At 42.2% G+C, this 18,230-nt stretch overlaps 1 protein-coding gene across 1 annotated transcript in view; it reads left to right on the top strand.

Moving 5' to 3' along the window:
- SLC9A7 (solute carrier family 9 member A7) overlaps positions 1 to 16,568 on the top strand; it is a 106,708-nt gene extending 90,140 nt beyond the window's left edge. The window contains 2 exon segments of the mRNA XM_059720954.1: positions 3,295 to 3,400; positions 11,960 to 16,568. Of these exon segments, the coding sequence (XP_059576937.1) occupies positions 3,295 to 3,400; positions 11,960 to 12,208 (355 nt within the window). The 3' untranslated portion in view covers positions 12,209 to 16,568.
- Positions 16,569 to 18,230: the final 1,662 nt, after the last annotated feature.

The following is an 18,230-nucleotide window of genomic DNA, read 5'->3' on the forward strand; positions in this document are numbered from 1 at the left end:
AAATGTCTTGATTATTTTTGTTCATTATGACTTGTTGATCATTTGAGTGTCTGTTTTATCATAGGACAACATGCATGGTAGATAAACAAAATGGGGATAGCTCTTATTTCTTGAGTAGAATGAATTTACATTTCATATGTGGAAAGGACATTTTAGTGAAGGTTTGAAAAAGTTCTTGAGTGCATTCCAAGATGGATGCTTTTGGGTGACCAGAGTGACTGAAAAAAAGAAGACCTGCGTCTCACTTCATGATAGTGTTTTATGTATTTATCCCACTTTCGGCCACTGCTCCTGATCTTGTGTCAGCGGGTATTAGCATCCTGCATCCATGAGATGAACCATGAGATAAACAATAGCAGTTTTGCAGTCCTTTTGAGTATTTCCCACGTTATGTCTTCATTCCAGTGTTTATGCAGGTAGAGGTATCTGGGTTAGATAAGCCTACCTGTAAGCATAAGAACGTAAAAAATGCTTGTAGTAGGCTGGCTGGCAGAAGTTTGCAGCAGCTTGCACACTCCCGGCTGTAGGAGCCTACAGGTTGGCAGGGACTGCAGCTCAGCTAAGGGTAAAAAGGCTGCCCAGGAGAAGTGGACCTGCTGCAGAGCATACTTAGCTGGCCCACAGGAAGCTAAGAGGCTCCTAGAGAGGAAGCTATGAGGGAGAGTAGAAACAGAAAAGGAGAGGGTGCTTGGCTGGTGGCTGCAACATCAGGCCAAGGATTCTCCCACGGTCTGGTAAAAGACCCAGGGCTGAAAGGCTGGTGGCACTAACCCCGAGACCAGGAGAGGGCACTCATGTGAGAGAGAAGGAAAACTGCACTGCAGCATTGAGGGAGCAGCATGAAACCGGCAGCATCTTCTCAGGGTTGGGGAAGAGACCCCTGGACTGTGAGTCACCCATGAACTGTGTTTTAAGGACTATATCATATTTAAAGACTTTGTTGGCTAAGTAATAACCCTGAATCTGTACAGTGCCATATTGGAACAGACAAATGGTCCATCTTGTCTCTAACAGGATTGAAGGCTTAACTGCTCGACAGTTAAGTGGGTAGGAAGTTGGCTGCGGGGTAGGACCCAGAGAGTTCTAATGAGTGGATCTGTGTTGTCCTGGAAGGAAGTGGCCAGTGGTGTCCATCACGGGTCTGTGCTTGGTCCAGTACTTTTCAACATCTTTTATCAATGATTTGGATATGGGGGTGAAGAGCTCACTGGCCAAGTTTGCAGACAACACCAAATTATGGAGGAGCGTGGTCACGCTTGAAGATAGACTTCAGATACAGGAAGATCTAGACAGGATGGCAGCTTGGGCAGATCAATACCAGATGAAGTTCAACCTTGAGAAGTGTAAAGCGCTCCATCTGGGGACAAATAACCCCCAACATACTTACAGGCTTGGTGGTGCCAAACTGACCAGCACCATGACTGAAAGGGACCCAGGGGTAATAATAGACCCTAGTATGAACATGAGCTGTCAGTGTGATGCCGTAGCTAGCAGGACAAACAATACTCTGGCATGCGTCAACCGATGCATCTCAAGCAAAACCTAGGAAGTGATTCTTCCACTTTACTCAGCAGTGGTGAGACCACAGCTGGAGAACTGCATCCAGTACTGGGCACCTCACTTCAGCAAGGACGTGGAAAAGCTTGAGAGAGGCCAGAGGATAGCCACCCATATGATCAGAGACTTGCAAGGCAAGCCATATGAGGAAAGGCTGAGGGACTTGGGCATCTTCAGCCTAAAAAAGACAAGGCTGAGAGGAGACTTGGTATCAGCTTACTGCAGCATCAGGGGAATACATCAAGGGCTCAGCGAACAACTGTTCACCAGGGCAGCCTTGTGGGGAAAACCAGGAGTAATGGCCACAAACTACTGGAAGACTGTTTCAGGCTCAACATTAGGAAAAACTTCTTCACAGTTAGGATGTCCAGACTGTGGAATAAACTCCCTCCAGAAGTGGTGCAATCACCTACCCTGGAAATTTTCAAGAGGAGACTGGACGGTCACCTCACTGGGGTCACCCGACTCCAGTTGTCTTTCCTGCCTAATACAAGGGGACTGGACCTGATGATCTTGTGAGGTTCCTTCCAGCCCCTTACAATCTATAAATCTATGAACAGTGGCCAAAGTGGATGCATTAGAGGGAGAGCATTAATCCAGGTATATAGAGTGACCTATCCCCTGCCTATTGCCCTTCCTGGCATCCACCATCATTGGGTTAGAGAAGTGAGAGGATACTTCTCTGACTTCTGTTTAATAGCTATCAATAGGTCTGTCATCCATGAATTTGTGTAGTCGGCCTGACTATACTATCTGCCTCTACAACCTCCTCTGGTAATGAGTTCCTCAAGTTAACTATGCACTACATAAAAATATACTTTCTCTTGACAAGTTAAAACTTGTCTCCTGCCAATTTGTGTTGGTGCCCTCTACCTCTAGTAGTTTGGGACTTGGTAATAGTTCTCTATTCACTTTGTCTACAACTTTCATGATTTTATAGACCTCTATCATATCCTCCTTCAACCTTCTCCTTTCCAAGCTGAAGAGCTCTGTACCTTTTATTCTCTCCTGGTATGGCAACTGAACCATACCTCTGTTCATTTTGGTTGCCCTCCTCTGTACCTTTTCTAATTCAACTACATCCTTTTTGAGATGTGGTGACCCGAACTGAATGTAGTATTCGAGATATGGGTGCACCATGGATTTACGTAGTAGCATGATGATGTTTTTCATTTTGTTTTCAATTCCCTTCTTAATGATGCTCAAAATGTTACTAGCTGAGAGCTGCCTGTGAGACATACCCACGTGGTCAGCCACGTCTATGCCTGGACTTGCAGTGACCTGGGTTAAGATTTCTGGATCTGTGTATCATGGTTCTTAATACTGCAGGAAGTGGAGCCAGACTTAGCTTAGGTTTTGGAAGAAAACATCTGTTGTTTTGAAGCCTCTGTGGTGAAGTGGTTTTTAACCCAGTAAACTAAAGCACTTTTGTCTCTGCATGCCCAGTGGTATGGCATGAGTCCAGCTATCGCTGCATGACTGTGTGAGAGTTGTTTAGTCCTCTTCTGAAAACACTGGTGGGTGGAGGGGAGGAATTGATAGGATTATGGGAAAATTCAGTAGAGGGAAGAGTTTTTCACTTGTGTTCAAGCTAACAGAAACATCTTAAAATCAGTTTTACACATGATACCTGAACTGCCTGTAAATGAAAGACTCGGTTATACTTGTTTTAAACTGACCTTGTTTTTACAGTGGTTTTCAAGCAGACATCTGTTTTTTCCTTAATTGTTTTCAAAGCTATTTGAAACCTATTCTTACGCATAGTGGCCCTCCGCTAACTACCACTCTTCCCAGCTGGTGCGGTCTGATAGCTCGCTGTTTGACCAGCCCACAGGTTTATGATGTGAGTATTGACTTGTAGAGGAAGGGGATGGTAAGTTTTTTGGGTTTTTTTGTTTTGCTCGGTTTTCCAAAGGAAGTTACTTTTACAGGAGAAGACCGTGGAACTCAAAGATGCTACAAATGCTGGTTTGCCCTAAGCTGTGGTAGCAAAAGCCTTCACCATATCTGGCCCCTGGTGCCATGTCCTCCAGCCTGTGGGGCTCCCAACAGACTTATGGGGAGCCCCTCAGGCCATGGCCCTGTGGACTAGATCAGGCATGCAGGGCTAGGCAAGACCTGATCCTAGTGCATCAGACCCCGAGCCTGATACTGGTGCATGGGGGCAGCTCAGGGCTTCAGGGCCCAATCCCAGCACATGGGGCTAGGCAGGAGCAGTGCAGTGCCCCAGAGCCTGATCCTGGTACATGGAGGTGATGTGGGGCTTGATCCAGCCAGCAGATTGTACCTGCGCCACTTAAATGGTCCACAGGGCCAACACCTTGAGCACCACTGGTTTAGCATATTCAGTCCCTAGGACCATGTTTACTAGTGTAAATCAGACTATAACAATTTCACCTGAACTATACTGTCTTACACCCACTGAAGATGAGACCTGGTATGTTGTCAGAAAGGACATAGATAATAGTCACACTTCATGGTATCAGGAGGTCATGAGGCCTGTTAAATCAGCTACTTACTTAATCCCTTAAGAGCAGCCTGTTTCCCTTTCAACTGTCAGATGTTTAAGACAAAGATTTTCTCTTGTTATATTTGGAGTTGTATTGTGATCTCCCATGGAAGAGACAGGACATCCCATGGACAGACAGGAAGAGAGAGGTTGCAAAAATTGAATCTGCAAAGTTGGTAAAACTTTTTCCCATTGCCAGGATACAGTTTGGGGTAATACTTCACAAATTGGTAATTATTTCTTAGAAATGGATAATCCAAAAGGTTGTTATGCTGGTTTTATATAACCAGATCTCAAAATAGTCAATAATCCCTTCTCCTAATGCTCTTAAAATAATCAGATACACATCACTCGTGTCTAATGTTCCTATAACATCTACAACCCATTATATAACGTTTATAAATGGAATTGTGAATATAATCAAACTACAACTTTTAAATTCTCCAGTGTTGTAAGGTGGGTATCACATCACAGTTAATCTAAGCTTGTAACAGCGCAGCTGTGTGTTTAGTGTTATATCACTGCTACAACAAAGTTTGAGAAACTTTCTCTATGTGAACATATTTGAATTGTTTTTATTTAAAAGTAAAATGTTATAGACCTAAAAAATGTGTAATTTTCTGTGACACTGGCTGACTTAGCAGGCTCTATTAGTGTTATTGTTCCTATCTTTGGTGTGCCATGAGGAGTCATAAAACAGGTTTCCACTGGAAGACATCTATCAGACAAACTAGTATACTAGTGAACAGTCTGGGTGTCTCTCTTCATGATATCAGAGATAATTGTTTAGCTTCATATTTTATCCATCAACTGAGAATCCAACCAGATAAGTAGGCAGGTTGTGGTTTTTCTTTACATCTGCAGGCTTATTTCATTTCCTCCACTTGCTTTTAAGCTTTCAAACAGATCATCAGTTAACTTTAATAGAATCAGTACAGTTTTCTTCTTGGAGTATCAGCCTTATCATACATTGCACTGTGTACAGGAAAAGGTCTCTTCAGGCTGCAGTTCTTAGTCTATTAAGCAGGTTTTAGCCACAAAGCAGGCTTTTGGTGTTTAAAAACAATACTGTGAAACTCTCACTCTGTCCTTTTTATTTTTACCCTTCCCTCCCCTCCACATCTCCTTGGTGCTAAATTTAGGTATAGAGGGGGAAATGCATAATTTAAGCTTCAGTCGCTGGCTTCTCTCCCAACTACACGATTGTTTTGTGCTCATCCTTCTGCAGCTTTCAGTACATGACTACAATTATGCCACAGCATTGAATACTCTCCAGCTTGTCACAGAGTGAAAACTGTATGCCATTTTCTCTGCTCCCAGTAGGTGCAATTGAATCATCATCCTGCCTGTTCTGGGACAAAAATCTGTCAGTAATGGATGAGCTTTCTTGAAGTACTTTCAACTAGTGCCCAGAGTAGAAATGATTATAACTGAAAGGATTAAAGAACAATAAAAAATCTAGCTGGAATGTAATGCAGAAGAACATTTAGTTCTGAAAAGAGTAAGACAAATTACTTGCTTAAGATGTATCCCGTTCTTCTAAGTTTTCATGTAGCGCTTTGCCTGAAGAAGTTATAGCATCTGCAGGTTGGAGTGAAGTATGGACACATGACTTCCCACTTTTCCCATTCTCCTTCTTTGGAGGTGAGGAGTCATCCCTTTCTCTGCCTTCACTACAGACTTGGCTTAAAGTTACTTTGCTGTGTTTGTATGCCAACTGCTGCTGCTTGTGCACAGGTGCGCTAGGGATCAATGAGCAGGGAACCAGCTGCGGACACTGATTTAGAGGAGGCACCAAAATGATGACTCTGGAGGGGGGCCCATGCCATGGGGGCTGCTGCAGTCAGTGTGCAGGGAGTCTGGCTCACAGCTGAAGCCATAGCAGCTGAAGCCTGCGCCACAGCAGAGATTGTTGTCCTTCCTCCAACTTGCATTCGTATGGTTGGTGTGCAAGGTTCTGAATCAATATGCCTTGGTTATGCAGTGTTTTGTTTTGCTCCCTTCTTTCCTTTCTGTTCCCAAAGAAAAAGTACTCAGCACTAGCTTAACTGTGTGCCTCTGACATTCTCCCATAACTTCCAGTGGAGTAAAGTTAAACCAATCATATCTGGTTTTGAAAATCTGACCCAACACGTCATTCTGTACATCAAGTTTACAAGTGAGAGTAACAGAATGTAAACACTATTTAGGAAAAGCACTCTGTCATGGCTCCCATACTTTTAATTTGGGGGTTGTCAACCGGGGGTATGTGTACCCCTAGGGGTACTTGGAAAGGTCATAGGGGATATGCTGCCGCCACCCACCAACCTGCACCACTCCTGTGCGCCACTTACCCACGGCTGGTCATACATGCAGCTTTGTGGGCTGATGACAACTGGCTGGGCATGAAGCCTGTCAGCAGCCCATGGAGTTGCATCTGTGACTGGCCATGGGAAAGTGGGGCACAGTGGCATGGGCCTGTGGGTGGCAGCGGCAGCATGGGGCAGTGGCGGTGGCCACTGGCAAGTCCCCCTTCCCCCCCCCCAGCGTCTGGCCGCTGCCACCAAAAGGGGTACACGTGCTAAAAAGGTTGAAAACCCCTGCTTTAATTATTAAAAGGAGTACTCTGGGTTTTTTCAAGTATTTAAATATCTCTCTGTTGAAGCTTGTAGTATTTGACATTAGTTGAAATTATCCCACCAAACCTTTCTCCTCCTGTTTGGAAAACATATCTATGTGCTGTCACCTGTTATTAAGAAAGCTGCATTTTATCAAAGGTTTTAGGTTAACAGCTTGGCTGTGGTCTTTGCACAAAAAGGGACAAACTGTGAAACTGCAGGTGTAAAACCAGCAGAGGAAGGTAAATTACTCAACTGAATAATATAAACCGACAAGTTGTGGGATTATCAAACCTGATCCAGATTTTCAAACGTTAATATTTGAAAACTTTTCCTATGTAATTCCCCAGCAAAGATAACTTTGCTGAAATTATTTTCCCTATTTTACTAGCTCCAGGTCATACACCAATTTTTGTGCATTTTCTTGATGATTATGATGATGTTGCTGTACAGACTGACCATAAAGTAGAGAGATTTAAAATAAAGAGCCAGATTGTAAGGGAACACAGATTTTCTACCCCTATTACTTGATATTATTTTTGGATGACAGTTTAGCATTTGGCAGTAGAAGTGGTCATTTAAGTTATACATACAGTCTACACTATTAAAAGGAGGAATAATATTTAGTTTTAAACTGCTGTGCTTGTACATATACAGTATGGGCATTCCCATGAACATGTTTCAGTCCTAGTTCTTCCCTCCGAGGTATGACCGACTGTAAACAGTGGTCCTAAGTATATTCTGATGTTTTAACCATTACTACCCCCAGCATACTTTCCCAGGAGTGTTACGTTCTTAAGACTCAAGTTGTGCCCTGACGTATTTGAATGGGTTTCATGGGATACAAATTAATGCATTTCACAGTGCTTAAATCAGGGCAGGATTTGACCCTATGTGGATTTTTATGTAAAGTTTTGTTTGGTTTTAACCTGGCAAAATCGAATGGGTTAATCGCGAAGCAAAATATGTATTTCTTAAGTGAATTCAAATGACTCCTTCCACAGAGTTTTAGGGGATTGTAGAGGCCAGTTTAGGGTTGTTATTGGAGGAATTTCAAGTCCCCAGGGATGTAGTTGGATAGGTTTCACATCTTTCTCAAAATAATTGTTTGTGTTGCCTGGGACCCTTCTAAAGCACAGTAAGTTCATTCACACTTCCCTTCTGTTGGAAAACGTGCCGTCAGGACCTTACCTATGAAAGATGATTAGAGGATGTGTTCTGTGATCACAAGTTTCTTCTCATGTGTGATGTACCTGTTGCAGAAGCCTGGATTATCCAGGAAAATATGAAGCATGCTGCCTGTTCTTTACAAATGTAGCCAGAGGTGAAATAAAATGGTGCAAGCTTGGGTTGTAGAGGGCTGTATTGCTTAAATATCTTGAAAGACTTTTTTCTCAGTTAGCCCTGGAACTGATGGTATTTGTAAGTCTGTAAAATTGGCCGTATGGAGAAAACATGAGATTGGGGAGTGAGGATTATTTCAGGAATTGCTGTGCAGCATTAGACTTATAGTCCACCTCATGCAACATCATTTCTTCAAAAGCAAGCCAGAGCCCAAATACTCACAGAAGTGGACAGTTTAAGGAAGGATTTCCCAGTAAGAGAAATAGGTCAGTCCCTGCCTGGTGACATGGAGTGGTTTATTCATATAGTGGGCTGCAACAGTATAAAAATATTGTATCCAGTCGACTTGGCAATTCCCTTGTGTATGCATATCTAGTCCTACTCTTATTAGATTACTACTCTGCCATAATGCACAACCAACCCATGGAACCTTTTTTCCACAAGCTATCTGTTTTTATTAGAATTAATTTTCCTGCCTTTCATATTCAATGAATGTTCCCTTCCTCGTGGGTTACCAGAGAAGGTAGATGCCTGGCTTACCTTGACTGAATGATCCATTGTTTATGTACCTTTGCATATCTCCCCTAAAAAGTAGACATTCCCTGAATTTTCAGTCTTTCTACAAATGAAAGCTTCTCTTCCCCCCCACAACTGTCTATCAGTGTTTTTTGAACTCTGTATTTCTGTTACATCCTTTCAGAGATACGGTGATCCGAACTGAGCACTGTATATGCTAGGTGAAAGCATACCACCATGCACTTCTTCACTGGCTTCCACTCCATTATTATGCATCCTAAAATTTTATTTTCTCTCTTGAGCCCAGAGCTCTTCATCAGACCAAAGCTATAATAGTTTCTTTTCTGATTTGGAATCTGTTAGACTTTTATCAACCCACCTTTGGCTTGGGTTCATCAACAATTCTCCATCCTCCTGTCTTTGACAATCAATTCAATGTATCTGCCGTCTGTGGAAAATGTTGGTATTGTAGCTAAATGCCAAAGACCAACTATCTCAATTCAGTTTGGCTCTGGGGCAGGGGTGCTTCCTGGCAGTTGTGGGGCAGGTATCCTGAAATCCCATTCTGCACAGCAGGCCAGGTGTTCTGGTCAGACTCTCTTCCCATTCTACACTGTGGCCTTAGGACTTTTTGGATGGTTATGGACTACATAGCCTGGATAGACAGCTCGGCCCATAAGAGGGAGCATAGGCACCTGAAATGCATCTCTCACAAGGTATCACAGTGCCACTTCAGAGGAAAGTTTTCCATATTCAACTGAAATTTTACAGAGATTTCCATAGAAAATTCCGTTTAGGGAAGAAAATACTTCATTTGTGCTAGAATTCTGTGTTGGGTTGCTTCACCCGCTCCACCTCTCAAATGTTTCAGAGAGCATCGTGAGCTATAGTTTTACCCCAGAAACTTGTGGTTCCCCCCTCACATTTGCCCAGGCATTCTTCTTTTTTTGATCCTAACTTTTTTCCCAATCCCTGGCAACATTGTAGCTCCCACCAGGACTGCTTCAGTTATTGGTTAGAGGCTTATAAATTCATTTCTAAAAATCAAAAAGCACACAGGTTTTGCTTTTTTATTTTTTGGATCTGGTATTGTGAGACTGTTGGTGTTGGTTGTCTGTTGTAATATCAATTCAGTCCATTTACCTGATGCTGAATTAAGGTTTATTTGGCCAGGATTAAAAAAAACACCAAAAAAAACAAATCTTTTTTTTTTTTTTTTTTTTTTTGTGCTTCCCAGTCAGGTAGCTTGTTTTAACATGTGCATATTTTTGAGTTCATTGTCCTAATTTTTTAATTTCTTTTAAGAATTTGTGAATATGTAGCATTTGGTCCTAGTGACTGGCTCCTTTTGCTCTTCACACCACTTTTTGATCTTTGAATTTAAAATCACAGAAAAATAGGGCAAAGGGGCTTTTTGAGGTTTAGTCCAGTTTCCTACTCAAGGCAGGATTATCTCCATCCAAACCATCTCAGCCAAGTGTTTCTCTAATTGCTCTAACTTCCAAGGGTGGAGATTCTGCAACCTCTTTAGGTAGGCTCTGTGGATGTGGGGAGACCAGTGGATGTATCTTGACTTTAGCAAGGCTTTTGATAGTCTCCCACAACATTCTCATAGGCAAGCTAAAGAAGTGCAGGTTGGATAAATGGGCTGTAAAGTGGATATAAAACTGGCTGGATCATCAGGCTTAGAGGGTAGTAGTCATTAATGGCTCAATGTCTAGTTGGCAGGCAGTATCAAATGGAGTGTCCCGGGGTCAATCCTGGGGCCAGTTTTGTTCAATGTCTTAATCAGTGATTTGGAAGATGCCACAGGGTGCACCCTCAGCAAATCTGCAGATGACACCAAGCTGGAGGGGAATAGTAGATGTGCTGGAGAGTAGAGTTAGGATTCAGAGAGACCTAGACAAATTGGATGATTGGAACAAAAGAAATCTCATGAGGTTCAATAAGGACAAGTGCAAAGGCCTGCACTTAGGACAGAACAATCCTACGTACCAGTACAGGCTGGGGACTGACTAGCTGGACAGCAGCTCTGCAGAAAAGGATCTGGGGGTTACAGTGGACGAAAACCTGAATATAAGCCAACAGTGTGCCCTTGTTGCCAAGAAAGCTAATGGTATACCGGGCTGCATCAGTAGTAGCAGCGTTGCAAGCATATTAAGGGAAGTGATTGTTACCCTCTATTCAGCGCTGGTGAGCCCTCATCTGGAGTCCTGTGTCTAGTTTTGGACACCCCTCCCTCCCCCCTCCAGAAAAAATGTGGGCAAATTGGAGAGAGTCCAGTGGAGGGCAGTGAAAATAGTGAGGGGGTCTGGGGCACATGACTTCTGAGGGCAGACTGAGGGAACTGGGCTTATTTAGTCACTGGAAAAGAGAAGACTGAGAGGGGAATAGCATCCTTCAACTACCTGAAAGGTGGTTCTGAAGAGGATGGAGCTAGACTGTTCTCAGAGGTGGCAGATGACAGAACAAGGAGCAATGTTGAAGCAAGGGAAGTTTAGGTTAGATATTAGGAAAAACTTTCTCAGTAGGAGGGTAGTAAAACACTGGAACAGGCTACCCAGAGACATGGTGGAATCTCAATCCTCAGAGGTTTTTAAGACCTGGCTAGACAGAGCCTTGCCTGGGATGATCTAGTTGGGGATGGTCCTGCTTTGAGCAGGGGGTTGGACTAGATGACTTCCTGAGGTCCCTTTCAACCCTTATTTTCTGTGGTTCTATTAATGTAGCCTGATCCAGGGCTTGACCATCGTTATAATATGAACAGCTATCCTTTTATCCAACACAAAGTGCCCTTGCTGCAGTTTGCGACCATTGCTCTTTGCCCTGTTCCCTATGGCCATAAAGATTAGTTGCCATCTTCTTTATAGCAAATACTTAGGTATTTGAAGACTGTTATCAAATTCCCCTTCAGTCTTTTCTTCTCCAAATTCAATAATTTCAGTTCTTGACCTTTTCCTTATTAGTCATGTTTCCAAAACCTCTGATCTTTTTCAAACCTACTCAGGAATGAAATCAATTTCCTGTTGTGTTTGGAACATTTACTGTACTTGATCTAGCATGGGATGTTAAGGCTTTATTTTACCCAACTTAGCATGCCAAATTAGGCAGTTTCAAATTACCTATAAAATTGCATTGACTTTAAGATCATATACTATTATTTGTTTGTTAATCCTGTAACAACCAACCCTGACTACAACAGCTGTACTGTTAATCTGCTGCTTCACTTTAAAAAGAAGTAATGCTTTTATTGCAGTAGTTTTACAGGGAACTGTAAACTGGATTTCAAACTGGCTTTAAGAATTCTTAATTTTAGGATTTTACAGTCATTTTACTCTTAATGCTTATGTATTGCCCAATCAGTAAGATCATTCTGTTCAGTAATTTTTAAGGAAAAAAAGAATCTTGACCAAATAGTGCAGTTTTTTCATTTCAGAATCAAGAACAGCTCAGAGAAGAGGATTCGGATTTTATCTTGAATGATGGTGACCTTGCTGTGACATATGGTGATACAACAATAACTGCTAATGGTTCTTCTGGCTCTCACACTGTCACCACTAGCCTCGATGGCAGGAGAACAAAAAGTAGTTCTGAGGAAGCACTGGAACGTGACTTGGGAACAGGAGATCATGAAGTTACAAGCAGGGGTACCAGACTGGTATTTCCTTTGGAAGACAATGCATGACTACTGACTCAGTAAAAATACTGCTGTAGCCCCATGGATGGATCAAGGAAGACTGCAGGCCCCAGTGCCACTTGAGGTGGGGATGACTGTTGAAGTAAACTAACATGTGTATAAGTGGTTTTACTAAGGTCTGAAGATGTCAACCTTGACCTTTTCTTTTTATTCAAGCTGCTGACAGTGGGTTTTTAAATGTCTGAACTAGACAAGTCAAAAAAAACTCCAGTTTCTTCTCTCAAAACTTCATACTGAATCTAAATACAAGTATGCTGCAGTTCTCGCTTTACCTGCAACATCCTTCTAAGAAGAAATATGTGAAAATGTTACCCCTTAGTGCCAAGCTTATTCTAGCTTGGTTTGGGAAGGAGGGAGCGGAAATCCAAGTGAAGAGCAATTATGATGACTTAGTTATGTGGACGTATCGGAGTGTTGGGAGATCCAGTGTTAAAATGTTCTCAAAGAAGGCTTGAAGAAACTTGTCCTAAAACAGGATTCTAGGACTAGATGAATGAGTGCTGCACTTTTCTGGGATCTGTTACTATAACGTAAACTGCACTTAATACATTTCAGGAAAAAGGGAAAATAGTGCTATACTACTTCATTGGCAATATACAGAAGGTAAAACAAAGAACAATTCAGTATTTAAATAGGGAGGCAGTGAATATTTTGTATTCCCTTTATTTTGGAGAACTTAACTATTACTGTTACCATATCACAAGAGAAAAATCCAAATTCTAACCATTCAACTCTGAAATGCCTGGCTCTTACCTCTAAGTAGATTGTCTGACGTGATTAAGTTGTTAAAATCAGATTAAATAAACTGATGGGGAGAGGTCAGCTAATGTTACTCCAAAAGGCTACTTAGCTTGCAGCATTGATGATACAAAACAGTATTGACCATATGTGAAACCACAAAGTTCCATATTTGAGAAGTATCCATGGATTCTGCTTCACAATTCTAGTGTGTGGTGGGTTCAGTTGCAAACCTTTATTTAAAAAAGGGAAGCTAGTCCCATAGATTTAACCATTTGTTTTTATCTTAAAACAAATGTATTTATCTTCATTTTTTTTTTCCAGTGTAGATGTGAAATTTCAATGGGGTGTTGCATGACTATATATAAATGATGCAAGTAACAGGCACAATAGTCCCATCTGACATGTAAAAAGGGAAGGATGTCCTTGCCTACTGCTTGGCCCATTCAGGTGTGACCAGCTTAACTTATTGCTTAATGCTCTTTAATTCCCACATCAATAGATATTAGTGACTTATTGCAAAGAGCTAATAGCTAAACTATATTATCCCCCTTAACTGGAGCTCAGCTACTGACAGCATGCTTTATAATGTGAACTCATTCTCGTGTCTCAAAAAAGTTAGGATTTTTTTTAAACAGCTCATTGGCCCACTAATGTGATGTAGTATCTGTTTGTTTATGATGTATTTTTTTCTTACTCTGCCATTTCAGTTTATTCTTTTCACAGAAATGATGTACGAGCAAAAGTTCATTCTCTTTTCTCCTTCACTATTAAACTTACCAGTGGGCTGACTGACAGACTTGCAAGTTACAACTGCCTAGCAGCACTTCAGCCATTGTCTAGGCCATTTTATTTCAAATAACTTTTTATTGACAATGATCTACCTCTTAATTTATCTTAAAGGGAGGGATTATGCTGTTTATAGGGCATCTGACAGCCAGTGCCTAAAAGAATCTAGGAACAAGATGCTAAAATATGTAAAACTTTAGACCTACAGTTCTTTTGTGGGATAACTGGAAGGGTCATACATCTGTCTGCTTTGTTCGTAAGTGGCAAGGATAAGAAGCCTGCTTGAACATCTCTAGACAACAGAACTCTTTAGACATCCCAGTTGTCTGCTGCTCCAAAGAACAATAGAGTGGCCGACACCATGTGTGCGTATTCATGACTCGCAATATTTATGCAATTCCATGGCTTGTTTCTTAAATACTAGCCAGTGAAGAAAGTCGCTTTTTCCTAAATTATGAAAATGACAAAAGTTTGTTTTTGACAACTTGAAGCCAAATACAGTTTATTCTGAGTGACAATTCATCACTTCAGACTTCCGCAAAAGAAAGAAAAAAAGGAAGTATTAATTTACCTTGACACACATGACCTTCTTTTTAGGATCCAAGGGACAGAAATAAATGGACTTGCCACTCACTCTAGTGAGGCAAACTTTTACTAGCAATTCAAGACAGGCTGCAAAGTACAAGGGAAATTATACTGACGCTGAAAATGCAAAACCCTGTTTTGAATTACACAAGCCTATTTTTTATCTTGGGGGAGGGTATGAGGGGAAAGGTTCTGTAAGAGTGCCAGATACTTAAAGCTTTAGCTTACTGCATCCCTACTACCAGGCTCACTAAAGTCAGGTTTATGTGGGCCTTGACTTTTAAGGTTTTTGATTCATCAACCCTCATTAACTTTAACAATTAATATAGTTGCTGAACATAAGATTGAGCAATGGCTTATATATGCAAGCTTAAAAAAAGTAATTAAGGCTTAAACAACAGTGAATCTTGTTTTTCCTCACTTCAGTTTTAACCTCAATCCCTCCTTCCATTTCAGATTTTAATATAAATCCAGATGAACAAGAAAGCAGTAGTGGCCTTGTCTGACTAACATGGAACTTACCGACAACTATAGGTTTGGTAAAGGACTCCTTCACGACAAAACAAACAAACTAGGTTGTGAAAAGCATTTAATCTTTTTAATCCTTAGCTGTGAGTGTTTAACCTTCTCCAGTAGCACTCGAAGGTGAAAAAACAACTTTGTAGTTAGTGGGCTCTTTCCCATTATTCTTGTACTGAAATCTTGCTTTCCGTACTCTCTCTCTCTCTGTCATCTTCATGGAGCGGTGTGTCACCAAGTCAAACACATCTTCGCTACATGAATTAAGTTAAAATTTTCAAAGAAACATGGAAACTTACTAAAATACCCTGGGGGTTTTTTCAAGGTGACCCAAATTTAGACTCTTGTAATGAAATTAACCAGAACTTAATGAAGAGAAAGTATCGGTTGCTGTGTCAGATAATTCAACATGCTCAAACATTTTGCTGGCTGGCACTAGATCAACAATAAACTATTTACATGCCTATTTTGCCTTCACATTATCAGCTTAATGCTGAACATTTCTAAGGGACAGTCCTATCTTGACATGGCATTCTGGGGTGTTGCGAGATCCTTTGAGGGGTGCTGCACCTCTCCGCCTACATGAGGAGTAAAGCACTCTCCTCCTACTGTTTGGCTTCCCATACTGACTGCAGCATCTCACAGGCCACAGGCATCCCCAGCTGCTCCTCTTAAGGACTGCTGCCACTAATGCCCCCTCCATCCTCCAGCACACCTACATTGCCTGTGGGCAGGCAGGCGGATGTGTAGATAGAGCTGCACTTTTCAGACCAGCTCAACCCCTCAGCTTTTCCCACGCTCCCAAGGGCACAAGTGTGCAATATAATGAAGCAGTATGCACAACTCCAGAGGAGCAGCCTTGGCTGTAGAGTCTGTCCTTGCCCCATCAGATGTGGCCTGGGGGCACAGAGCAGAGGAAGACAATGGAAAGAACAGGGCACAGCAGTGTGAGGTCCTGCTCCCACCACCTTGCTTTGGCATCAGCTACATCAGTGTTTTCTTAACCTCTTTAACCTCAAAGCAGCCCTCCATAACTATTCTGAATTTAACTTCTAGCTCAGTAATCCCAACCAGCCACTAAATTCAAAACAGTTATGGAGGGGTTGTCTTGGAGCTTAAAAGGTCACAAACCACTGGTCTAAGTGTAAGCATTCCCATAGTCATGTGTACTATATTTAACTTAAGAACACAATTTACCTAGAAAAGGAAATTGTGCCTCATCTTTGTATGTAGGAAGACTGGAAAATGGAGTCTGTTTGTAATCCTGTCAACACTCCACAGAAGTGAAGATAACACCTTGTTTAGCAACGCTGCTTTTCAGATACTTTGATGTCCAATGTAAAATATATTAACGTTCACAACCAAAGCTTGAAAAGGTTGCTGTAGTGCAGTACTTGAGTAGGCTAAGAACTTGCCTAAACCACCTGCTGCATTTGTGTGAATACTGAAAATTTAGAGATGTTCTTTTCAGAGGCGGGATTTTGAAAGATGTAAGAAATCCAGAAACTTCTGACTTTACTGTATGTTAGTTTTTGGTTCAAGTTGCTATAGATATAAAACTAACATTTGGAGTGCACTACTGTACAAGAGTTAAAATTAATCCTTTCCACTCATTTCTGCAAAACTGTGGATTTGTTAGTCTGTGAACTCTTATCAACAGAACATACACATTTATTACAGACAAAACTATTAAAAGAACACTGTGGCTCCAGTCCAATTATATGCTCGTGCTTTTTTTTTCCCCAGAGTACTTCAAGCTATGTAACACTTAACACATTCAAAGAATAGGTCCTCTTGACTTCAGTTGCAGCTGTGAATACTCAACACTCCTGCAGATAGGACTCCAATGTATCAAGTCAAATCCTCAGAACATAGTGCCTATCTGTGAAACGTTTGTGATTTGCCCAGCATCATAAGAATAGGAATTAAATCCAGTTCTCCTTTGTAACATTTAACTACCTTCATTGCTTCATTTGCTATTCTCCTTCCAAATTCTGTTTTAAAAAAAAAAAAAGGAGCACGGTCTCATAAGCCAGCTTCTTTCATTACCCACCCATACATAGGCAAATCCAGGATTTTGTGATATGGTGTGTGCTGGAGCAGTGACTAGAGTTGCAGAGGTGAGTTGACTCTAACCCTAACCCTTCCCCCATTGGGGTGGGCAGACCATGTCACAGGAGCAGCAGCCAGGGACTTTTTATTTTTTAAGTCTCTAAATCAGATAAGAACCCAACCCCTGCTCTCAGCACCCCCACCCTGCCCATCAGCACTTCCTCTCTCCCACTCCTGCTGTTGCCACTGTCCTCAGCTAACCCTGGGCAGGGGGAGCTCCCACGCTGCTTCTGGTAGGCTGTGCGGGGTGCCTCGCTCAGCCAAGGGTAGCAGCAGCAGATGCATTCTCTCCCAATAATCCTACTTCCAGCCTGGCAGGGAACACCCAGGAGGTGAAGGGAGGGGGAGCTGGGCAGGGAGGAAGAAACTGCTAGCTGCTGCTGCTGTCCCCAGCTGAGTCCAGTGATCAAGCTCCGCCTGCCCCTGGGTCAGCTCAAGGAAGTAGAAGGGTGGGTGGGAAGGGGGGGATGGGAATGGGGAAGGAAGTATCACTGAGTGCAGGGGGGGAGTGGGGATAATTCTTACCTGTCTTGGCACACTGCCTGGCACCACCCAGCTCCCAGCCACCTGCATTGTAAGGGCTGCCCCCTCCCCAGTACAGCTGAAGTTGAATTGATTCCTCCTCCAACTTTGATGGGTAGTAGCAAAGGGCTCATTGAGAACACAGGTGGGCTCGCTAGTTACAGTTCTAGTGCCCAGCTCTGTTCAGGTCTGGAACAGCCAAACACAGGAGGAGTCTGGCTTTACCTGAGTAGCCCTTGGCTAGAGGCAGTACATTCAGTTGTCCTGTAGAGACAATAGATGTTCTGTCTGGTCAGCATGAGGGGAAGGAAGAGGCTCTACATACCTTTATGTGTATAGAACTTTCAGAGATCTTTGCTGTTAAAATCTACCACCCTGACCTTGGCCAGATTTGGACAGAATTTTTTGTGTGTTAAAGGACACCTGCCTGACACAAATTTCAAGTCCCTCCTCAAAAGTGTGATCGTTTTACTATCATCCTTTTGCCTTCAAGGAAAGGATCTGTGAATCTTTCACATTCTGAAGTTCTGACTTGCTCAGAATAGCTTGTTCAACCTCACGTTTTTGCTCTGTCCCTGCACCAGAAAGGGAGTGGACAGAAGTATGCCTTTTAATGGAAATTAAAAGGCATGAAAAGTTAAGTTTCTGAGGCAGGAAAAAGGTCCATTAGAATAAAATCAGCACTTTCAACTGAATCAGCCTGTGGCCATTTATTTTTCCAAAAATGTTCAGTGAGGCATGTGAG

The sequence above is a fragment of the Alligator mississippiensis genome, chromosome 1, assembly GCF_030867095.1.
Source record: "Alligator mississippiensis isolate rAllMis1 chromosome 1, rAllMis1, whole genome shotgun sequence".
In the NCBI taxonomy this organism is placed as follows: Eukaryota; Metazoa; Chordata; order Crocodylia; family Alligatoridae; genus Alligator; species Alligator mississippiensis.